Here is a 17,476-nt window from a genome sequence, read left to right as displayed (position 1 = left end):
AAAACCCATTAAAGAAGCATTAAACAACTAATTTTATAATACTGTGTTCATTTTTTAGTATTCTGTAAAATAAGAAAAACTATCATCACAACAGTACAGACGACTGTTAAGTTTATGTGCAGAAAATAATTGCAGATATTAAAATCTGGAGTGCTTTAAATACTGTGATACACTGTGAAGTTTTTATTTAGTTTGAGTATTTTGTTATTTTCAAAGGCAGCAGATATTGATATGAACATGCTTGGTCCAGAGGAAGCATATCACAATCAAATATATCAAGGTAGCCAAGGTCCACCAAGTGTCCATTCTGTTGGTGGTCGACATAATCCTTATGCTCAGCAAGGTGAGACTTCAATTTTTGAAAAGTATAAACTTTTGTTTATTTTATTTCAGCTATATAAAAGTTGAAGAATTTCACCCATCTTATCAAATCAAATTCGAGTTAAAAAAAAAGTTTTGTGATTAATCCTACTATGACTGATGTGCAACTTTCAAGCTTTGAGGACACATCAAATTTCAATGTTTAACTAAAAATGTAATTTATATTTTTTGACTCAGTGTTTTAGAATTGACATCTTAAGAATTATGTGAAATGTATTTTGTGTATTCAAATTTTTTACTAGTAAGAAAGTGTAGGTTGAAATTTGCCAAGAAATTATTATCCATTGTTTCTCAACTTGTTATACCACATCCTTTTTAAGTTATTTATTGCAGCTTAGATTAAGAAACATGTGAAAATAAAATTTTAGATTTGCATTTTTTTTCTCACAGTTCTCTAAAATTTTAATTCTATAACAATCATCAACTGAGCTAGACAATGAGTGAGATAAGATTCTGTGAAATGCTGTTTATATATACAGCATAATACTCTAAATGTTACCATTTAAATGCTGAAAACCAGCAAATAGGTTTAAAAGTTATAAAAAGTAAACTGCAAATATTTTTATTTCCACATTCTTCTTAATTATAACTTAGTAAGATGTGTAAAGATATTTCAAATTTTAAAAAATCCAAACTTTACATGTGTTTTGATTTTCTGGTGTTTTGGTATTACCTCTTTCAATTTTTTAACAACTCTTTTTTGTTACCCTTTTGTGATGTTAGAGGATATGGTTTAAACAATCTCTGATAAAGGTCCATCTTTGAAAAATGTTATGATAGACAGGATTATAGATCAGTATAGACTAGATAGTGATTGTAGCATTACTTTGTGGTTTTGTTGACCCAAACTACCTGAGTTCCCATAAGGTGAATAAAGGATTCCAATATAAAGTTTTTAACACCTAGCCATAGATCTGAGATTTTTTATTCTCTTTATGTAGTTTTCATTGCTAATATTTTTGTGTTAATTTACATCTTTTTAAAAGTAATGGAAATTATGCATGAAAAGGTATCATGTATGGGGGAGAACAAGTGACATCTTTTTTTTTTTCCTGATTATAATTTTTTTCAGTTGTTTTCATTCAAAGAGCACACAAGAACATTTTTACTAAAAGCAAACTATTATATTAGGTATAAGCTGATTGCAACTACAAATATTCTTCAAAATTTATTACATAATGCTTGACAAAGGTAATTATAATATCATTTTAAAAGGTAATTGGTAAATCTTTGTGAGTTTGCTAAAGTAGAAAATGATGATAAATACATTAATAAATATCCAACATCTTATGAGGAGAGCACATTTACTACAAAGTTATAAAAGTTCAAAAATCCAGATTTTTAGTTGTTTATTTCTGTTTAATTTTTTTTATGAAGTTTCATCATTCATGTGGCTTGATACTGTCTTCATTTTGAGACAGTTACCCAATAATGCCCACACTGGCCAAAAGATGGTAAAAAAAAAAGTTGTAGAAATAATTTACTCAAAAGATGTATCCTTGGACATTTTTTATATTAGACAAATTGTGAACTTTCTGGTGGTGATAATAAAAATGAGATTTTATGAAAAAAGGGAGAATTTCTATTTTTTCTTCTCTCCAAGAAAATTTCACAATTTACAAAGTGATAGTAATTATAAATAAAATTATAATATTTGATCATAAACTAAATACTGCTTAGAAACTTTTCAACAACTTGGTTAAGGGTTTTAAATATGAGCAAAGCATATTTAAGATATATATATATTTTTTTTAATATCTGATAAGATTGTTGCCAGAACCTTTGTGTATATAAAATTGGTCAAACAATATTTTTCTAAAAGTTGTTATTGTTTTTTATAATTATTGATAAATGTAGAGGAGACTCTGAATTTCAAAAACTAATTATAGCTATAGCATTACAAGACATACTTTTGTTTATTTTGTTGCTTTATCATCAGTTTTTAGTATTATATATATTGTTTGGTAATAAATTAATCCATAATGCACAAACTTTTGTAAACACTCAAAGTGTGTAGTAAGGTACATGGAATTTGATCAAAGAAAAGATAGTTTCTGTACAGAGCAGCAAATGTAAAGATATTTGTTTGTTCAAACTTATATATACAAACTTTTAACATCTTCAGATGGAAAGAAAAATTACAATTTTTTATTGTAATATCAGGATTGTTGAGGTATTTATTTTGAGAAACAGAATTCTTTGATTGTGTATCTGACTAATGCCTGTTTTTCCCATATTCTTTGTGCTTTCGAATCTGAGGATCATTGAATTGGTATGCGCTAATTTTTTATTATGCATTATTTCAGATGTATGTAACTCATTCACTTTTATGGACAGTTTATATGATAGTTAAAATGTATCTAATTAAAGTTGTTTTGATGTTGGTGTTCGTTGAAATATTTTAAGAAGAAAAAACTTTTTTGTCTTCTAAGAAATGTTTAGTTTGTTGTTGTTTTTTTTTACAAAAATCTACTCAAATCTTGTCCAAAAATATAATATTCAAGGATTGAGGGTTTCTGTGCAATGAGTTAAGTGTTTTCTGCTATTATTATTTTAGCTTATGTATTGACCCTAATAATATGAGCTTGTAACCATAAAAGTATTCATGAAATTATTTATACTATGGGTTTTATTAACGTACATGTATCTTTATAAAATTTTGCAGCTTATTAGTAAACATTACAAGGCTTTCATATGCAAAATATCAGATTTTCTTATTAAGTTTGAAGTTTTTATTGTCCTTTTTTTTTCTTTTCAAATTTCATGTGTGAAGTCTATAACTTCCAGATAACCGTCAAATCTTTTTATAGAATTAAAAACTTTTATCTGTTATTTTCACCACTGCTTCCCTGTACAGGTTGAGTTTGACCAACATTGTAACCACCATATAAAATTGGGAAAGAAGTATAAATTATGTTTTTTTTTTCTAGAATGATTACAAATTATAACACAAGCATAAATGTTTACTGTAAATAACTTGGGTTTTCTGACATTACACACACTTTTCAGTTGTACCTGTACAAACCATTTCTAAAAACTGAGAGATGAGTGGAGTCACTGTTTGATTCAGTAAATGTAACAATAATTCATGACGACAAGAAAACCCACTTGTAGAGAAAATTATATATTTAAAAACAGCTGGTATGGATAGAGGAAGCACTAGTAGAGGAACGAACAACATTTCAACCTTCTTTTGTCATCGTCACATAATGATATTTCAGCATGTAGAAAAGATAGGAAGTTAATATATCATAGCTTTTCAGTATTGGTCATTTGAGTTCCTACTTCATAAGAAACTGTAGAGTTTATTTGGACATCACAAACATCTAATTTGAACCAATGCTGCATTCAACATATGACATAAAATTAATGTTTATGATTTCTTTTTTTAACTATTTGCTCTCAGATTAAAAATTAAATGTATAGTACTAAATTTTGCATTGTAGTTGCAATTTGTTACCAAACTTATTGGCATACATTTATGAAATAGTAGTTTAATACAATTTTGAATGTGAATCAACAAATGAGATGACATGGCCTTTGATTAGCAACTGTATTGATAGGGTTAAAATTTTTAACTGCACAAAATTTGGTGTTAGATATTGTCTTGCACAATATTTTAGTGTCTAAAAAATTGTTTTTCAGTCATAATTTTCATTCAACTTTATGAAACTTGACTTTTTTTTCTCTTTACATTCTTTTAAATTGAAATTGGCAGTACTTTTAATTCTTAAACATGTTTTACTTTCTAAAAGAAGTGCACATCACTGAGACAAGGGAGCAAGCAATAAATTGCTGCTTCATAGAAATGTAAGGCACCGAATACTTAAGTATTTGCAAGTGTAAATACTCTGTTACTGCATTATACAAAATGTTACTTGCTTTGTGTTAGGGCTATTGTGACTCCCATACAATTGCATATTTGAAGGAGCTTATGGGATATGCAGTTTTACTTTCTAAAGCCACATTTATCTCTGGTTTTGGAAAATAGTAGGTATTGCTAAAAATATCTGCATATTAAAGGAACAATGTATGGGCTGTATTGTATTGCTTTATTTTAGCAAACTATATTTTAGTAAGTTTAATTATTTTTTTGTAATGTATTTAGTGCTTTATGTAAAAAAAGATTGAAGTGAAACATTTTTTTAAATCCTTCTATGTAGCAAGAATGTAACAAATATTTTCTGTGTTTAGGTTTTGATTCACAGGTCCCTATTGATTCCATGCAAGGGCTGGATCTTGGTGGTGGCACTGGGTATGCACCAATGGATACAGAGATGGATTTAGGATCACCAGGTGACTTGAACTTTGATAATTTAGAGTCAACTTTGCCCCACCCCCCTTCTCAACAAGATGGCAGTACCCAGCTGACTGCTTGGTATGACACTGATCTCTGAGTTATTGGGAAGTGAAAGTTGTGTTTAATAGGAAGGCAGCTAGTTGTGGGTTACTTCTATCATTCCTTCTTTCAGAGTGCATTTTGAAGAAAGGTTGTGTTCAGGGGTTTTGATAATAGGTGATAGTAAATTAAATTCAAAATGGCTGGAGTTTATTAATTGTAAGAAATATTACATGTTTAAATTGTTTCTTGAACAAGTATAAAGACATTTGTATCATCTGAAGAAATTCTGCTTTAATAATAAAACTTATTATATTAAGATAACATAAATATTTGCAGGTACAGGTGGTTGAACTTTATTTTGTAGTTTTTTTTTGCTTCTTCAATTAATAGTTTGATCTCTTGTACAAGTCTTAGACAGTTTGATACTTTCTCTGAAGTTGTGACATCACATAACTTTCTTTGAAGTAGTGACATCACATAAGTAACTTTTTGGAGACATTTTTAACGTTTGTTACATTCAGTTGGATGAAGTTGTGTATTTTAGTGTATGCATTGTTCAGTTAATCTGCATGGATTTGACATTTGGAAACAATCTGCATTCAGTGAAGGTGCTGTGTCCTTCATGAGAGTCAGTTCAAAACTATATGTAAACGATTTTGACACTTGTGCAAAAGTTTAGAGGCATTAAATTTTACAACATATTACATCAAAATTACAAAATGCAGTTCCCCTCCCTCTAATATTTAATAATGAAATTATCTTCATTTAATTGGTTGAGGGTTTTTGAATTTATTACTACTGTTATTTTTGTCAAAAGGAATACTGAAATAAACTTCCCATGTCAATCAAATAACATTTTGTTTGTTCTAATTGTATTAACATTGCAGGGCAGTTTTTGGAAGTGTGGAATCATACGTAGATGGAAATATTTAAATTTATTAACATATAGAGTAATGATGGTCCAGTCTGTTTAAAACTAGGAATTTGGTATTTGTTCCTGTAGTGTGCAATTCATGATATGTTGATTTTTCAAGTATTGCTTACGTATGTGTTATGTATTTTATATATATGAGAGTTTAGAAAAGAGGAATATATTCCTCTTTTCTAAAGTGGGTTTTAATACATAGTTTTACACCATCTGCTCTTCATTACTAAAAGAATCAATTTCATTTTTACACATTATTTAATCCAGGAGACAAGTTATTCTATTCTATATTTTCGTATAATAAAATTTATTTATGGACTGCAAACTAGCTTAGTCTGGAATTTTCGTGTGTTTTATACATATATAAATATTCATGAACATAGAAAAAAAAAACATCACTGCAACTTCCATTTGGTTGTAAGAGTTTAAAATAATTTGGTGTTTTTATGTAGGAGGGCTCTTGCCATTATGCTGGAACCTATTGTTTTAATATTCATGAAAAGTTTCAAGTTTTACTTAAGTTCATTTTTATGTGAGTGAATAACTGTACATTTATATTAATGAAAGAGATTAATTTATATGTACTTTTGAGAATCCACATTTAGTTTTGTTTGTTTTTTCTTCAAACCTGTAACTCTGATAGTTATAGGTTATATTGCTGGTTTACTGTATTATTGACAGACACTAAATCTTAATGGGAGTATGGAAAAAAAAGGTGCAACTTGTATCAGTGTATTGGCCAACTTGAAGAAATTCAAGATGGTTGGAAATGTTTTGTGATCTACAAGTGTTGGTGATAAAACAGTATGCACATGTAATAATTTACTGTAGTTGCAGAGAATAATTTGTCTCCTGTGATAAAGGTCTTTATTATTAAATTGTCCTTTAATTTGATATGGAATAATTATCTCGTGGAGTTTTTCAATCAGAATAACTCATTGTCACATGTGTTGTTTCTATTATGTATCAGTTGTTGTGGGTAGATATTTGTAATAAAGTGCTTCCATATTGACTTGTTTCCTACTTTTCTTCTGAATGGTACTAGAGTATTATACATTTGAACTTATTTCAAGGTGAAAATAAAGTGAACTTTTAAATCCAAACGCATGTTTTGCTTTAATTTGAAATTGTCCTAGGAAATTAAAACGGTACTTGGTTTTTGTCTCTCAAAACCCTTTGAAATTGAATTGAATAATTTCATAAAGAACCTATGGTACATTGTTTATTCTTAAGTTAAAAATTTATTTTAATGAAATAAAACTTGTGTCTAAAAAACGTAATTTAGAAGTTATGTACAGAACCTATTTAATTTTAACAGTTTTAATGAAAATTAATGGTGTATATAGTGTCTAGACCACTACTAAATTTTTCTTATCCCAGTGTACCGGATGAATCTTGGTACTGAGTGAAAGACCTTGTCGGCACTAGATTTTGCCAATATAGTGTGATTGATAAGTTATTATGTTCTTTGCTTTCACTCATGGGTTATTAGAACCTTAACGTGTTGTAATTTGCTATATATGTTTTATAAAAAAAACGTGTGATTTTTCCACTTAAAATTAAAAATATTAATGTTTCTAATGTTGAAACCATAATGCTCTTCATCTCCAGAAAGTTTTACCAAAATAAACTCTTTGGGAATATGCAGCTGTTTGACACTTTGTTATCACAATAGTATCTGTTAATAAATCTTGTAATCCAGTAATAGATACACAAACTTAAACATGGTACCAATAACACGAAATTAAACTGAATGTCATGTATTTACAAGTAAAAAGCTCATAATTCACTGAAGTATTAATTAAGAGGACGAATTACCTGAAATAATACAAAATTTGCGTGGTATATGATTGTATTAAAAAAAAAAATTAATGACATCAACGACAGTCGACCAGAATAATTTGAAATATAAACATTTTTCCTACTTCATAAACGCACACACGTGTTATTAAATTATAATCATAAGCACTGTGGACAATTATTTTACTTGGTGTGTGTGTGTGTGTATATATATATATATTTTTTTTTTTTTGAAAAAATAGTGGAGTCATATTTAACGTACGATATTCGATGGGAATAAAGACTAATAAAGTGATGTAAAAAATTGTGTTGTATTAATGTAAAACCGTATTTTAATAAAATATATTTTTCGTTTTTAAAACTTAAACTTATTTTTGTTATCCCATGATGAAAAGTTTATCGCTTTTGATATTTAAGAATAGAATAGGGCCAGAAATTGCTTGGCACTTTATTACAATATTTCGTGAGTTCTTGAAGTATGATGTTGACATGTTATCTGAGAGATAGAGTGGGCATACCAGATAGCTACACAAGCATAGCGACAGTGGATGCTGTATCATCAAATCTAACTGTGCACACGTTATAGAAATTCTATTTTAAACCATGCCTGTAGAACGGACTGCACGCGTAAAACGTGCTGAGCTAGCGAGTTCGTCAACGTGGGAGAAGCTAGTATGGAATTGTGCAATTAGTTACTGTGGCTGGTTATTTTGATGGTTTTAATTATTTGGGAATAAACGTAACGGCGATTCAGAAGCTGACCGTAAGCGTGTTCAGTGTGTGACGTCAATCTTCTCGTGCAAGGTAAGTTGAAGTAGCAATGAAGAGGTTTTTTAACTGATTGCCAAGTGTAGATTCAGTACAGCTGTCGGGTACTTGGCACAGGCTGCCTCATTTTATATTAGTTTTTAGGGGAGGTAGAGAATGCATCATTGTTCAAGGGCTGTTAATAGTTAAATTGATAACTGTGCAACAATGAAACCATCAAACGATTCCATGGAATCAGTTGCTCGATGAAAATATTTGACCTGTTAGTCATGGCTGTTTTCATATTTAGTTCTTAACCATTAAATTACTGGTTTGTTCATATATCGTTAACCATTAGTGGGTATTTCGTATTGCATCGATTTGAGTAGTATTATGGTTTGGACTGTCATTCTTTGTAAAAAATTGACCAAAAACAAAAGCTTTTTTTAAAGTAAATACTTCAGAAAGTCTTACCAAAAGTTAGTAGAATGAACTAGAGTAGTGACTATTTTTATTTAATTTGTGTGATGACGATATTACTAGAGGACTTGTTACCAAGAAAGTCGTGTCCTCAAACAAGTTAGTGCATAAAGTTTAAAAAATGTATAGAAAAAAATCTATGGAGCCTATATCTACTACTGCGATGGTAATTCAAGATTTTATAAAAATAGAACATTTATTAAAGTTTGGAAAATAAGTTTTAACCCAGTTTTGATGCAAGTTAAGTTGAAGGTTAGATAACTTGTAGTGGTGTAGTTCCCTGGCTGTTTAATTACAGTACTTAAGAGTTAGCTGGCATAATTCTGAAGTCTAGACTTGTTTGTTGGCGAAATGTCAATTTCGCATGTACTTTGATCTAGGCTTGAAACTTTGTTTTTTATCACTTAAACATTTTCATTATTATTTTTAGTTTGATATTGTTGTTTTCTCGTGTTTGTTTTTTTACGAAATAGATTCAACCGAAAATTTTCAGGTTTTACTATGTACATGAATGAATATCGTATCAAATAATCGCATGAAAAGTGGTTACTTGTTTATAACTAAGGTTGTGGCTTGAAAACAATCTGAAACTTAATGGAACACGAAAAAAGGTGAATAACCACTTTGTGTTCAATATCGATTGTAGTTCGTGTGTTAAACTAGGAAATTTTTTTTCCAAACTGCAAGATTTCAAACGTGTTTTAAAATAAACGATTTTTTGTTGTTGCCGCTTTACGGTGGCTACTGAAGTTTAATGTATTGAATATGGTAAAGTTTATACTTTCTATACAAATAAATAATAAAAATGCCCTATTAAATTCGTTTCAAGAGCATCACATTTTGACTATTGATGAACTACAAATAATTATAGCCGTCGAGTATCTTTAACAGAAATAAGAAATCCATGATGAGGGATTGAGAATGTTAATCCAATAAGTCGTGACTTGCGTCTCGTTGCTGAAACAAAGTTATTCGCGCTTCTGGGCCATGGGTACGTTATAGGAAAACAGGGTTAGATCTCTCTATTCTGTGAAACTAGAATTACTGATGGATGCTGTTGACTCTCTTACATCTCATTTATAACTGAAAATCAAGAACGGCTGTGCGCGGATATATCGTGTATCAGTTATAGAGGGTGGCCCGTAAGTCCCTACCCATTCATGTATTATGTTGTATTCAATTACGTATGTATTATAAATTTGTTTCTTTTTTTTCAGAGAAATATGGCCGATGTAAGCCCATTTACACTTGAAAAGCGTATTGTGACAAGCACATGGGTACGTGAGCGCATAATATGCAGCGAGAATGAAGGACAGCACACAGATACACTGGATACATAAGATATATGGATCGATAGGGACTTACGGGCCACCATGTATTTGCCAATTGTTAACACTTCATTTAAATACAAATTTATTAGCCTAATATTAATAACTTTTCAAGTTGCTCTGGGGCCTATTAGGCCCCGCTTTTCGTAGGAGTGTTAAAGGTTGAGCTACTTATATAAGTAAATATAGATACATAGTGTGTGTTGGGCTGAGGATTCATCTGTGACTTGTTTGCGGTAGATTCGAACGAAAATTTGAATAGTAGTCACTTCATTTGTTTTTAACGCTGTGTATATATATTTGGAACTAGTTAAACGTATGTAAAACAACTTGTGTACTTTATAAATGACCATAGGCATATCATGAACACTACATAGTTTTCTTCTTGTCAAAAGTCTACTTAGACCTATTCAATTGAATTAGAATTTCAATTGACAAGCTGTTGTTTTCTATATCACTGTCGCCAAATTATCTGAGCATAGTTCATTTACTTTTAATTAAGTTACCGCAGTTATGTCCTACACTTCTGAAACCGTTTGCTCCTTTTTCTTATTTAGGCCTATTTCTAATAAAAGTCAACTTTTTGTCTAGGTCGACACAGAATCAGTTACTTTGACGAAGTGAATCGTTAGTCTTGATCTGACATATATTAACTTTTAGGTTTTCCTACTTTGTCCGTGTATGTCTTTCACGCCATTTTAATTTGTGTCTCGTCCGCTCTGCTTTTTTCCCGATCATCTCACACTGTTGATATATTTATTGCTTAATCGTCTGTTCGTTATATTCTCTACATCAATAAGTTACAAACACAACTTCCAATAATCGTCTCCTTTCACTCTCTTATAATAAAAACAACTAAACAGTCATGAAATATTTATTTCAAAAATAAAATAATTACTAATATCTACACTAAATAGTCTTTTATATTATGGTATGTAGCTTTGCGCAAAAACAATTTCTCGTGAGCTGGTCCCTTTTTCAGAAATTCAACTAGGGCGTGAAATATCGTGAATTGATGAATTAACACTTGCATACTGCCAACTGACTCTGATCTGTTCTTGGTGTGACCAAAGCCGTCCCCAAGTCTGCGGTTTGTTGGTGACAGAAAAAAATGTCAGTTCACTACTCTTGTTTACACGTAGACTAAAATCTATACACGAAATACTAGAAACAGAAATGCCTTTTACTGCTTATACCCTACTGATGGGTTTAACACAAATGTTCCAAAAAATGTCACGACCAAAACGTCCTAAACTTCATGGTGTTTTTTTTTTTTGTTGTTGTTGTTTTTTTTTTTCTGTATTCTGTCAGGATGTTGATGTATATATTGAAGGTATAATTATAGGAAGATATTATAGATGTTTATTACTTGAAAGCAAACATTAAAAAACTGCTGAATTAATTTAAGCCGACTTTTGTAGAAAATTCGTGTGCACTTGATGCAGTAAGCTTCTCTCCATTGTTAGTTACCTTACTCCGTTCATTGAAGAGGCATTTGGTTCCAGTATAAATAAAACGATACTTATCAGCGATGTCGAGAAACCCACTTGTTGAAAAATTTTATATGCAAAAACGGCTCGTTTGGGTTGAGAAAATATTTTACATAGAAGAGCGAACAACGTTTCGACCTTCTTCGGTCAGGTTCACGAAGAAGGTCGAAACGTTGTTCGCTCTTCTATGTAAAATATTTTCTCAACCCAAACGAGCCGTTTTTGCATATAAAACGATACTTAGTTAAACGATTAGCCAGTGGAGATGGGCGTAGTTTAAATGGTATTGTGTAAAACTGCGGAAAGTAAGGTCCGATACGTGATATTACTGAACAGAATGTCAGTTTATCTATTAAATTGTTGTGACGATATGTTGTGTTAGTTAGCTGCCACCTTTATGACCAGTAATTCAAAATTAAGGACGACTGTACTGGAACCTTATCGGTCTGATCTGTGTCATTAACAATTTGCGTATAAAGTGCCGTTCAATTAAATATTCCACGCGGTGTTTATAAATGGTTCCTTGTCCGATTAAACTTTACGGTTTTTGTCCAAAAAATCTTAGTATTTATTTTCCAACCATTCGAATTTATTTCTATTTCTCTGTCTTAGAATTGATTAATATTGAAGTTTTATAAATGCAATTAAAGTTTCAATTTTACATCTGAAATAAAGTTAATCCATTTACATAATTTTAAAGTTAATCTTATTTTATCATTTCAGTATGTCATAATAGCCAGTCTTTATAAAATATAGTTTAATTTGATTTCACTTTTAGTAGATTATTTTAGTTATTTTGAAAGTTTGAGGAAATATGTTGCGTTAGCTCATATTTATGTATTTTTTCTTATAGCAGAGCCACATCGGACTATCTGCTGAGCCCATCGAGGGAAATCGAACCCTTGATTTTAACGTTGTAAATCCGTAGACTTACCGCTGTACTAGCGGAGTGCGAGCTCATATGTAAAACAAACTTTCTTCTCGTGTTCATCTGTTTTGCTCCCCCCCCCTAATATAGCGGTAAGTCTACGGATTTACAACGCAAAAATCAGGAATTTGATACCCCTTAGTGGGCTTAGCAGATAGCCCGATGTGGCTTTGCTATAAAAAAAAAAACAGTAATTATCTGTTTTAGAGATGTCTGAGAACTATAGTGTGTATGAAATAAAAACATGAAAATAATTCACCACTGATGATTATTTCCATTTTTCCTGATGTCAAACATTAAAAAAAAAAAAAAAACCAAGGATGGAATAATATGGACATATTTTAAAATTCCATGATTAACTCTTGGGAGATTTTCTAGTTTTTAATGTGTACGTGGTATTTTCTTTCACGTTATTCAAGAGAAACAAAAAGCTAGCTCTTTGCCAAGAAATCTGTCATCCAAAGATATATTTAACTTTTCATTTCTCTACGCTCGCTTTCATCCCTCACTAAAAGTCTCGGTGATTTTATTAGTGAACATCCTCTGCATGCCCTACGCATCTTTTGAACACTTCCTGCAATTTCAACGTAAGTTAGGTTAGTCATTATCCTGTTAAAGTATTACAATTATCTGGTATTTTACTTCGTGCATTTCTTTCAATCAAAAGTAAACAAACCAGAAGTTCCTATTAAAACATGAAAATATCAATCAGTAGGTACAATATACGAATATCTTTATTTCGATAAAAAGTGATTTTAACTACTGGAATGTGAGGTATATTTTAATAAAAATAAACTAATTCTCACAATAGTTTTCAAAGTTAAAATAGTATGGTTTATTTGAATGAAGGCTTTTTTTGTACTTGGGTCGTTAAATATTATGTATATTTTAAGAATTTACAAAAGTAAAATCGTAAGTGATATTAAATTAACCTGACCTCTACATATACAAAATGCAGTGCATACAGTTTCAGTGTTGTTTTTTTTTTTTTACTTTTAAAACATTGAATCCCAGGACTTGTGGCCCTATTGCAGCAAAAACTTTAAGGTAGTGGATGAAATATAAGAGCAACAGTCAAATTCTACTATACTGTCAGGTAAGAGCAGCCAAAGAGTTGGCGGTGTGTGCTGTTGGCTATGTGCCGTCCTTGTATTCTCATTTCAGGGTTATAGACGATTATGCGCAGATTTAGCCCTTTGTACTGATAGCGTAAAATTTCTAAATAAAGGAACAATCGAAAATATTTTAACAGCGATTTTATTAAGTAGTTACGAAAAATTGGTGGAATCTATTCCTGCTGAATTTTTGTACTAATAAGTTTAATTTTACCAACGTTACATCAATGAAATTTAAGTAACTTGGATTAATTTTTAAAAAAACTAACACACCGTGTAAATTTTTTCATTACAACAACCGTTAATCAAAGAAAATGCTCATGCTTAAGGTAACATTTGAAATTGAATTTATATTTTATCTGAAAGCATCGTTTACACTAATAAATCTAACAGAAATTCCTGTGCTTCGTTTTTTAAAAAATAATTTCCTCTCTCTCATTTAACTGCCCCCTTCAGTGGCTCAGCGGTATGTCTGCGGACTTACATGCTAAAATCCGGGTTTCGATACCCGTGGTGGGCAGAGCACAGATAGCCCATTATGTAGCTTTGTGCTTGATGCAAAAAAAAAAAAAAAAAACTCATTTAACAGTTAAACCATTAGGCCAACGTACAGTAACAAACTATAAGTTTAACATCTTTTCGAGGCTGTTATAGTAATCGTTTCTATACATCTAAATAATTGACACACACTAAACAATAATTAAATGAGTAAACAATAAACAGGTTTTACACAATAGTACCGTTTATTTAACTTTTTCTTACCCAAGTTATAATAATAAAAAAACGTGTAACATAATATATTCGTCCCTTATCTCAAGTGCTCTTAACTTAAAAAACAAAAAAGTCTTGGCATTATATATTCCACCAAAAGAACCGCTGATAAAATTAATGGATTCTTAAAGCCATGTTGCCAATAGGGCTGCTTTTACAGAATAATCACTCTTCGCCATAGGCATTAATGGTAGTTTATTATTCCCGTTTTATTAACCTTTCGAAAGACCTTAAGTTTGTTTAGTCAATAATTAATTTCTTACTCCATAAGGCTAAATCCAGCTATTTTCGAAATCGTCTGATACATAAAAGAAAGACGATTTGTTTGTTTGTTTTGAATTTCGCGCAAAGAAAGAAAGATGAATGTAGTAAAGACTAAATATCTAATAAAGAAAAGTTTATTTAACATTGAAAATAAACTGATGGAGTTGCCCATCTAGAATTTTAAGTTTGTAAATTCTGCAAAATGGAAACTTCTTTTATGAAGTAGGTTTTTTTTAAGAGATATAAATGAGATTCTCAAGAAAAGAAATGTCACAAATTTACAAACGTATGCAGTCTAAATACCAGAATTGTATATGAAGTAAAACAATGATTTTACGTAGCTCTGTTTTTTAAGACTGATAAAAGTAGGTAAATTAATGTATAAAATTATACATGGACTTTTATTTGAAAGCTTTTGGCCCTTTTACCAGTGTCTTTATCGAGTAGCAATAAAATTATTACAGTCTGATCTTTTCTTTGTAACTGTATGTTTTTCAAAGTTTTATTACAATTACAATGCATCCTAAATGTTAAGTAATTTGTATTTGTTTTTTATTTCTTTATTTTTTTCGAATAAGCTGAAAATTGTGCGGTATGTATTTACTTTGCAATTACGTAAGTAAGTATTGCGTAAGTAGAAAATAATTTATAGAAAAAAATTAAAAGGCAGTTGTAGCCGCAGGAAAAGTTACCAGTCATACCCTCGTATATGCCAAAAGTACGTAATATAAACATACTTTTGAGACACAGTGTTCGTAAAGCACGTTATTTGGTAACATCTAAATTAATAGTAATGATGTATATATTTAATTTAGCTTACTCTTAGTCTACGTTTAATAATAAAATAGTGAAATCCTTAATGCTTGATTTAGGCTTAGGCCTATGTGATTAATCTCGTTCCGCAAATTGAGACGGAAAAATTGCAAGATATTCCTTGAAATGTGACGAGAGAAGATGAACGTTAAGAAAAAAATGACCATTACACTCCAGATAAACATAAAATAATATATGCTTATTTAAACCAACATTTCGCCGTTACGGCTTTTACAGGGTTAATATATTGTAACTTTGGTATTAAAATATTCGTTAAATTATAAAACTATCTGTAATGTTCTATTCCTCGAGTTTGTCGTAACATGCGTCTAGGCCCGGCATGGCCAGATGGTTAAGGCACTCAATTCGTAATTCGAAGGTCGCTAGTTCGAATCCCCGTCACCGTAGGGATGTTACAGCAAATTGCACTATTCGTTGGTAAAAGAGTAGACCAAGAGTTGACAGCGGGAGGTGATCACTAGCTGCCTTCCCTCTAGTCTTACACTGCTACATTAGAGATGGCTAACACAGATAGCCCTTGTGTAGCATTGCACGAAATTAAAAAAACAAACAAACGTGCGTCTGACAATGAATAAATTGTTATTATTGCTCCATTGTTTTTCTAATCTTATAGTATAGCTATAATACTAATTATATAGTTATATAAACATGTGACATATATTACTTAAAATATATAAAAATAAGGAAAACTATGATATGTTTTACGAAAACACACAAGCAGAAAATTGTTTGTTCGGAATTAAGCACAAAGCTACAAAGTGTACTCTGCTCAACACCGTCAGATGTCATGGAGGCAGAAAGGACACGTGCCATTCTACTTTGCTTGTTTTTGAATTTCGTGCAGAGATGCACGAAGTCTGTTTGCGCTAGCCGCCACTACTTCAGCAGAAAGGGAAAGCACATAGCAATCACTTCCCACCGCCAACTCTTGAGCAACTCTTTTGCCAACGAACACCCTAACCACTTGACCATGCCATGTACATGTTCTGAGAGAGAAGATGGAAATAAATATTGGACATTTAAATTGTATTTGGAATAATTAAATATAACTTAGATTACTGAACAGCGCAGGCAAACGTAGGATTTTATAACTATTTCAAATAAGGAAAAAAAATAGTCTTTCATAGTTACTTACATCACTTTGATATCAACGCTAGTTAATTCACGGTTTTATTTATCGCTTTATTTATTTACCTGTGAATTTTATATAACACATGTAAGTGTTAATTTCTTCGACTTCTCACTTTAAAAAATGCATATTGTCAAGAACAACTTAAGTTCTGCATATCTGAAGACAAAACTGGAGCTGCGACATTTGATGTAGGCCTAATAGCAGCACTTAATGTTTCACCTGGCATTATGCACAAGCTTAAAATCAGCATTTGATGAAATATAGATTTTTGATACGCAATATAATCATTAGTGAAGTACTAACATATGTACAATAAAGTTATTTACAGAGGAGAGAAATGTGGCAAGGGTTAATAATTATTCTTTGCACAATAACCATGCTACTTCCATTTTTCCAGATGGTTCTTGGACCTCCGTACTTTATTCAGCCACTACCACCGGAAGTTGATGTATCAAAAGGTGGCAACATAACCCTTCTTGTTCAAGTCGCTGGAGTACCGCACCCCCTTGTTTCGTGGTACAAGTGTGGAGATTTACTGAGTCACATGAATGATAGATACAAGATATACCACGATGCTTCTGGCTGGCACGAGCTAGTTTTGACTGATTTAACTGAAAAGGACGAGGGGGAGTACGAATGTAGGGCAGAGAATGAATATGGTTATGAGTCTTGTTTTACGGAGATATTTCTTTTCGATACAGGTATGTCAGTATGAACTTATTGGTCAGTATACACTACAGTGTGTATATATATATATATCAAGGGAACTTATATTTTACTCGTGAAATTATATACAAATATCAACTTTCATTAAATGGATATTTTGCACTTAGTACTTTTCACCATATTTTATCTCACAATAAAGAAAGCGCCTCCAGTGGTACAGTGGTATGTCTACGGACTTATACCGCTAGAAACCAGGTTACAATACCCGTGGTG

The 17,476-nt window shown here is 31.1% G+C and overlaps 2 protein-coding genes across 19 annotated transcripts in view; both read left to right on the top strand.

Moving 5' to 3' along the window:
* LOC143229016 (armadillo segment polarity protein-like) overlaps positions 1-6,660 on the top strand; it is a 56,727-nt gene extending 50,067 nt beyond the window's left edge. For 6 of the 7 annotated variants that reach the window (XM_076460634.1, XM_076460638.1, XM_076460635.1 and 3 more), the window contains 2 exons: positions 217-343; positions 4,576-6,660. In XM_076460634.1, coding sequence (XP_076316749.1) covers positions 217-343; positions 4,576-4,778 — 330 coding nt within the window. In that variant the 3' untranslated portion in view covers positions 4,779-6,660. The remainder of the gene's footprint in view (positions 1-216; positions 344-4,575) is intronic. The other variant, XM_076460641.1, reaches the window with a different exon arrangement.
* Positions 6,661-8,041: 1,381 nt separating this feature from the next.
* The window catches only part of LOC143229017 (protein Obscurin-like), a 207,836-nt gene continuing 198,401 nt past the window's right edge, over positions 8,042-17,476 (top strand). For 6 of the 12 annotated variants that reach the window (XR_013015605.1, XM_076460646.1, XM_076460648.1 and 3 more), the window contains exons 1-2: positions 13,436-13,517; positions 16,935-17,238. Coding sequence is in view for 11 of the 12 variants with exons in the window: in XM_076460646.1 (XP_076316761.1) it covers positions 13,476-13,517; positions 16,935-17,238 (346 nt within the window). In the remaining variant the exon portion in view is untranslated. Of the gene's footprint in view, positions 8,253-12,957; positions 13,018-13,435; positions 13,518-16,934; positions 17,239-17,476 lie in introns of those variants that run through there. The other 6 variants (XM_076460653.1, XM_076460652.1, XM_076460649.1 and 3 more) reach the window with 3 other exon arrangements.

The sequence above is a fragment of the Tachypleus tridentatus genome, chromosome 10, assembly GCF_004210375.1.
Source record: "Tachypleus tridentatus isolate NWPU-2018 chromosome 10, ASM421037v1, whole genome shotgun sequence".
Taxonomy (NCBI): Eukaryota; Metazoa; Arthropoda; class Merostomata; order Xiphosura; family Limulidae; genus Tachypleus; species Tachypleus tridentatus.
Note: the sequence above shows the minus strand (reverse complement) of the source record. Positions and strands in the feature narration are given on the sequence as shown.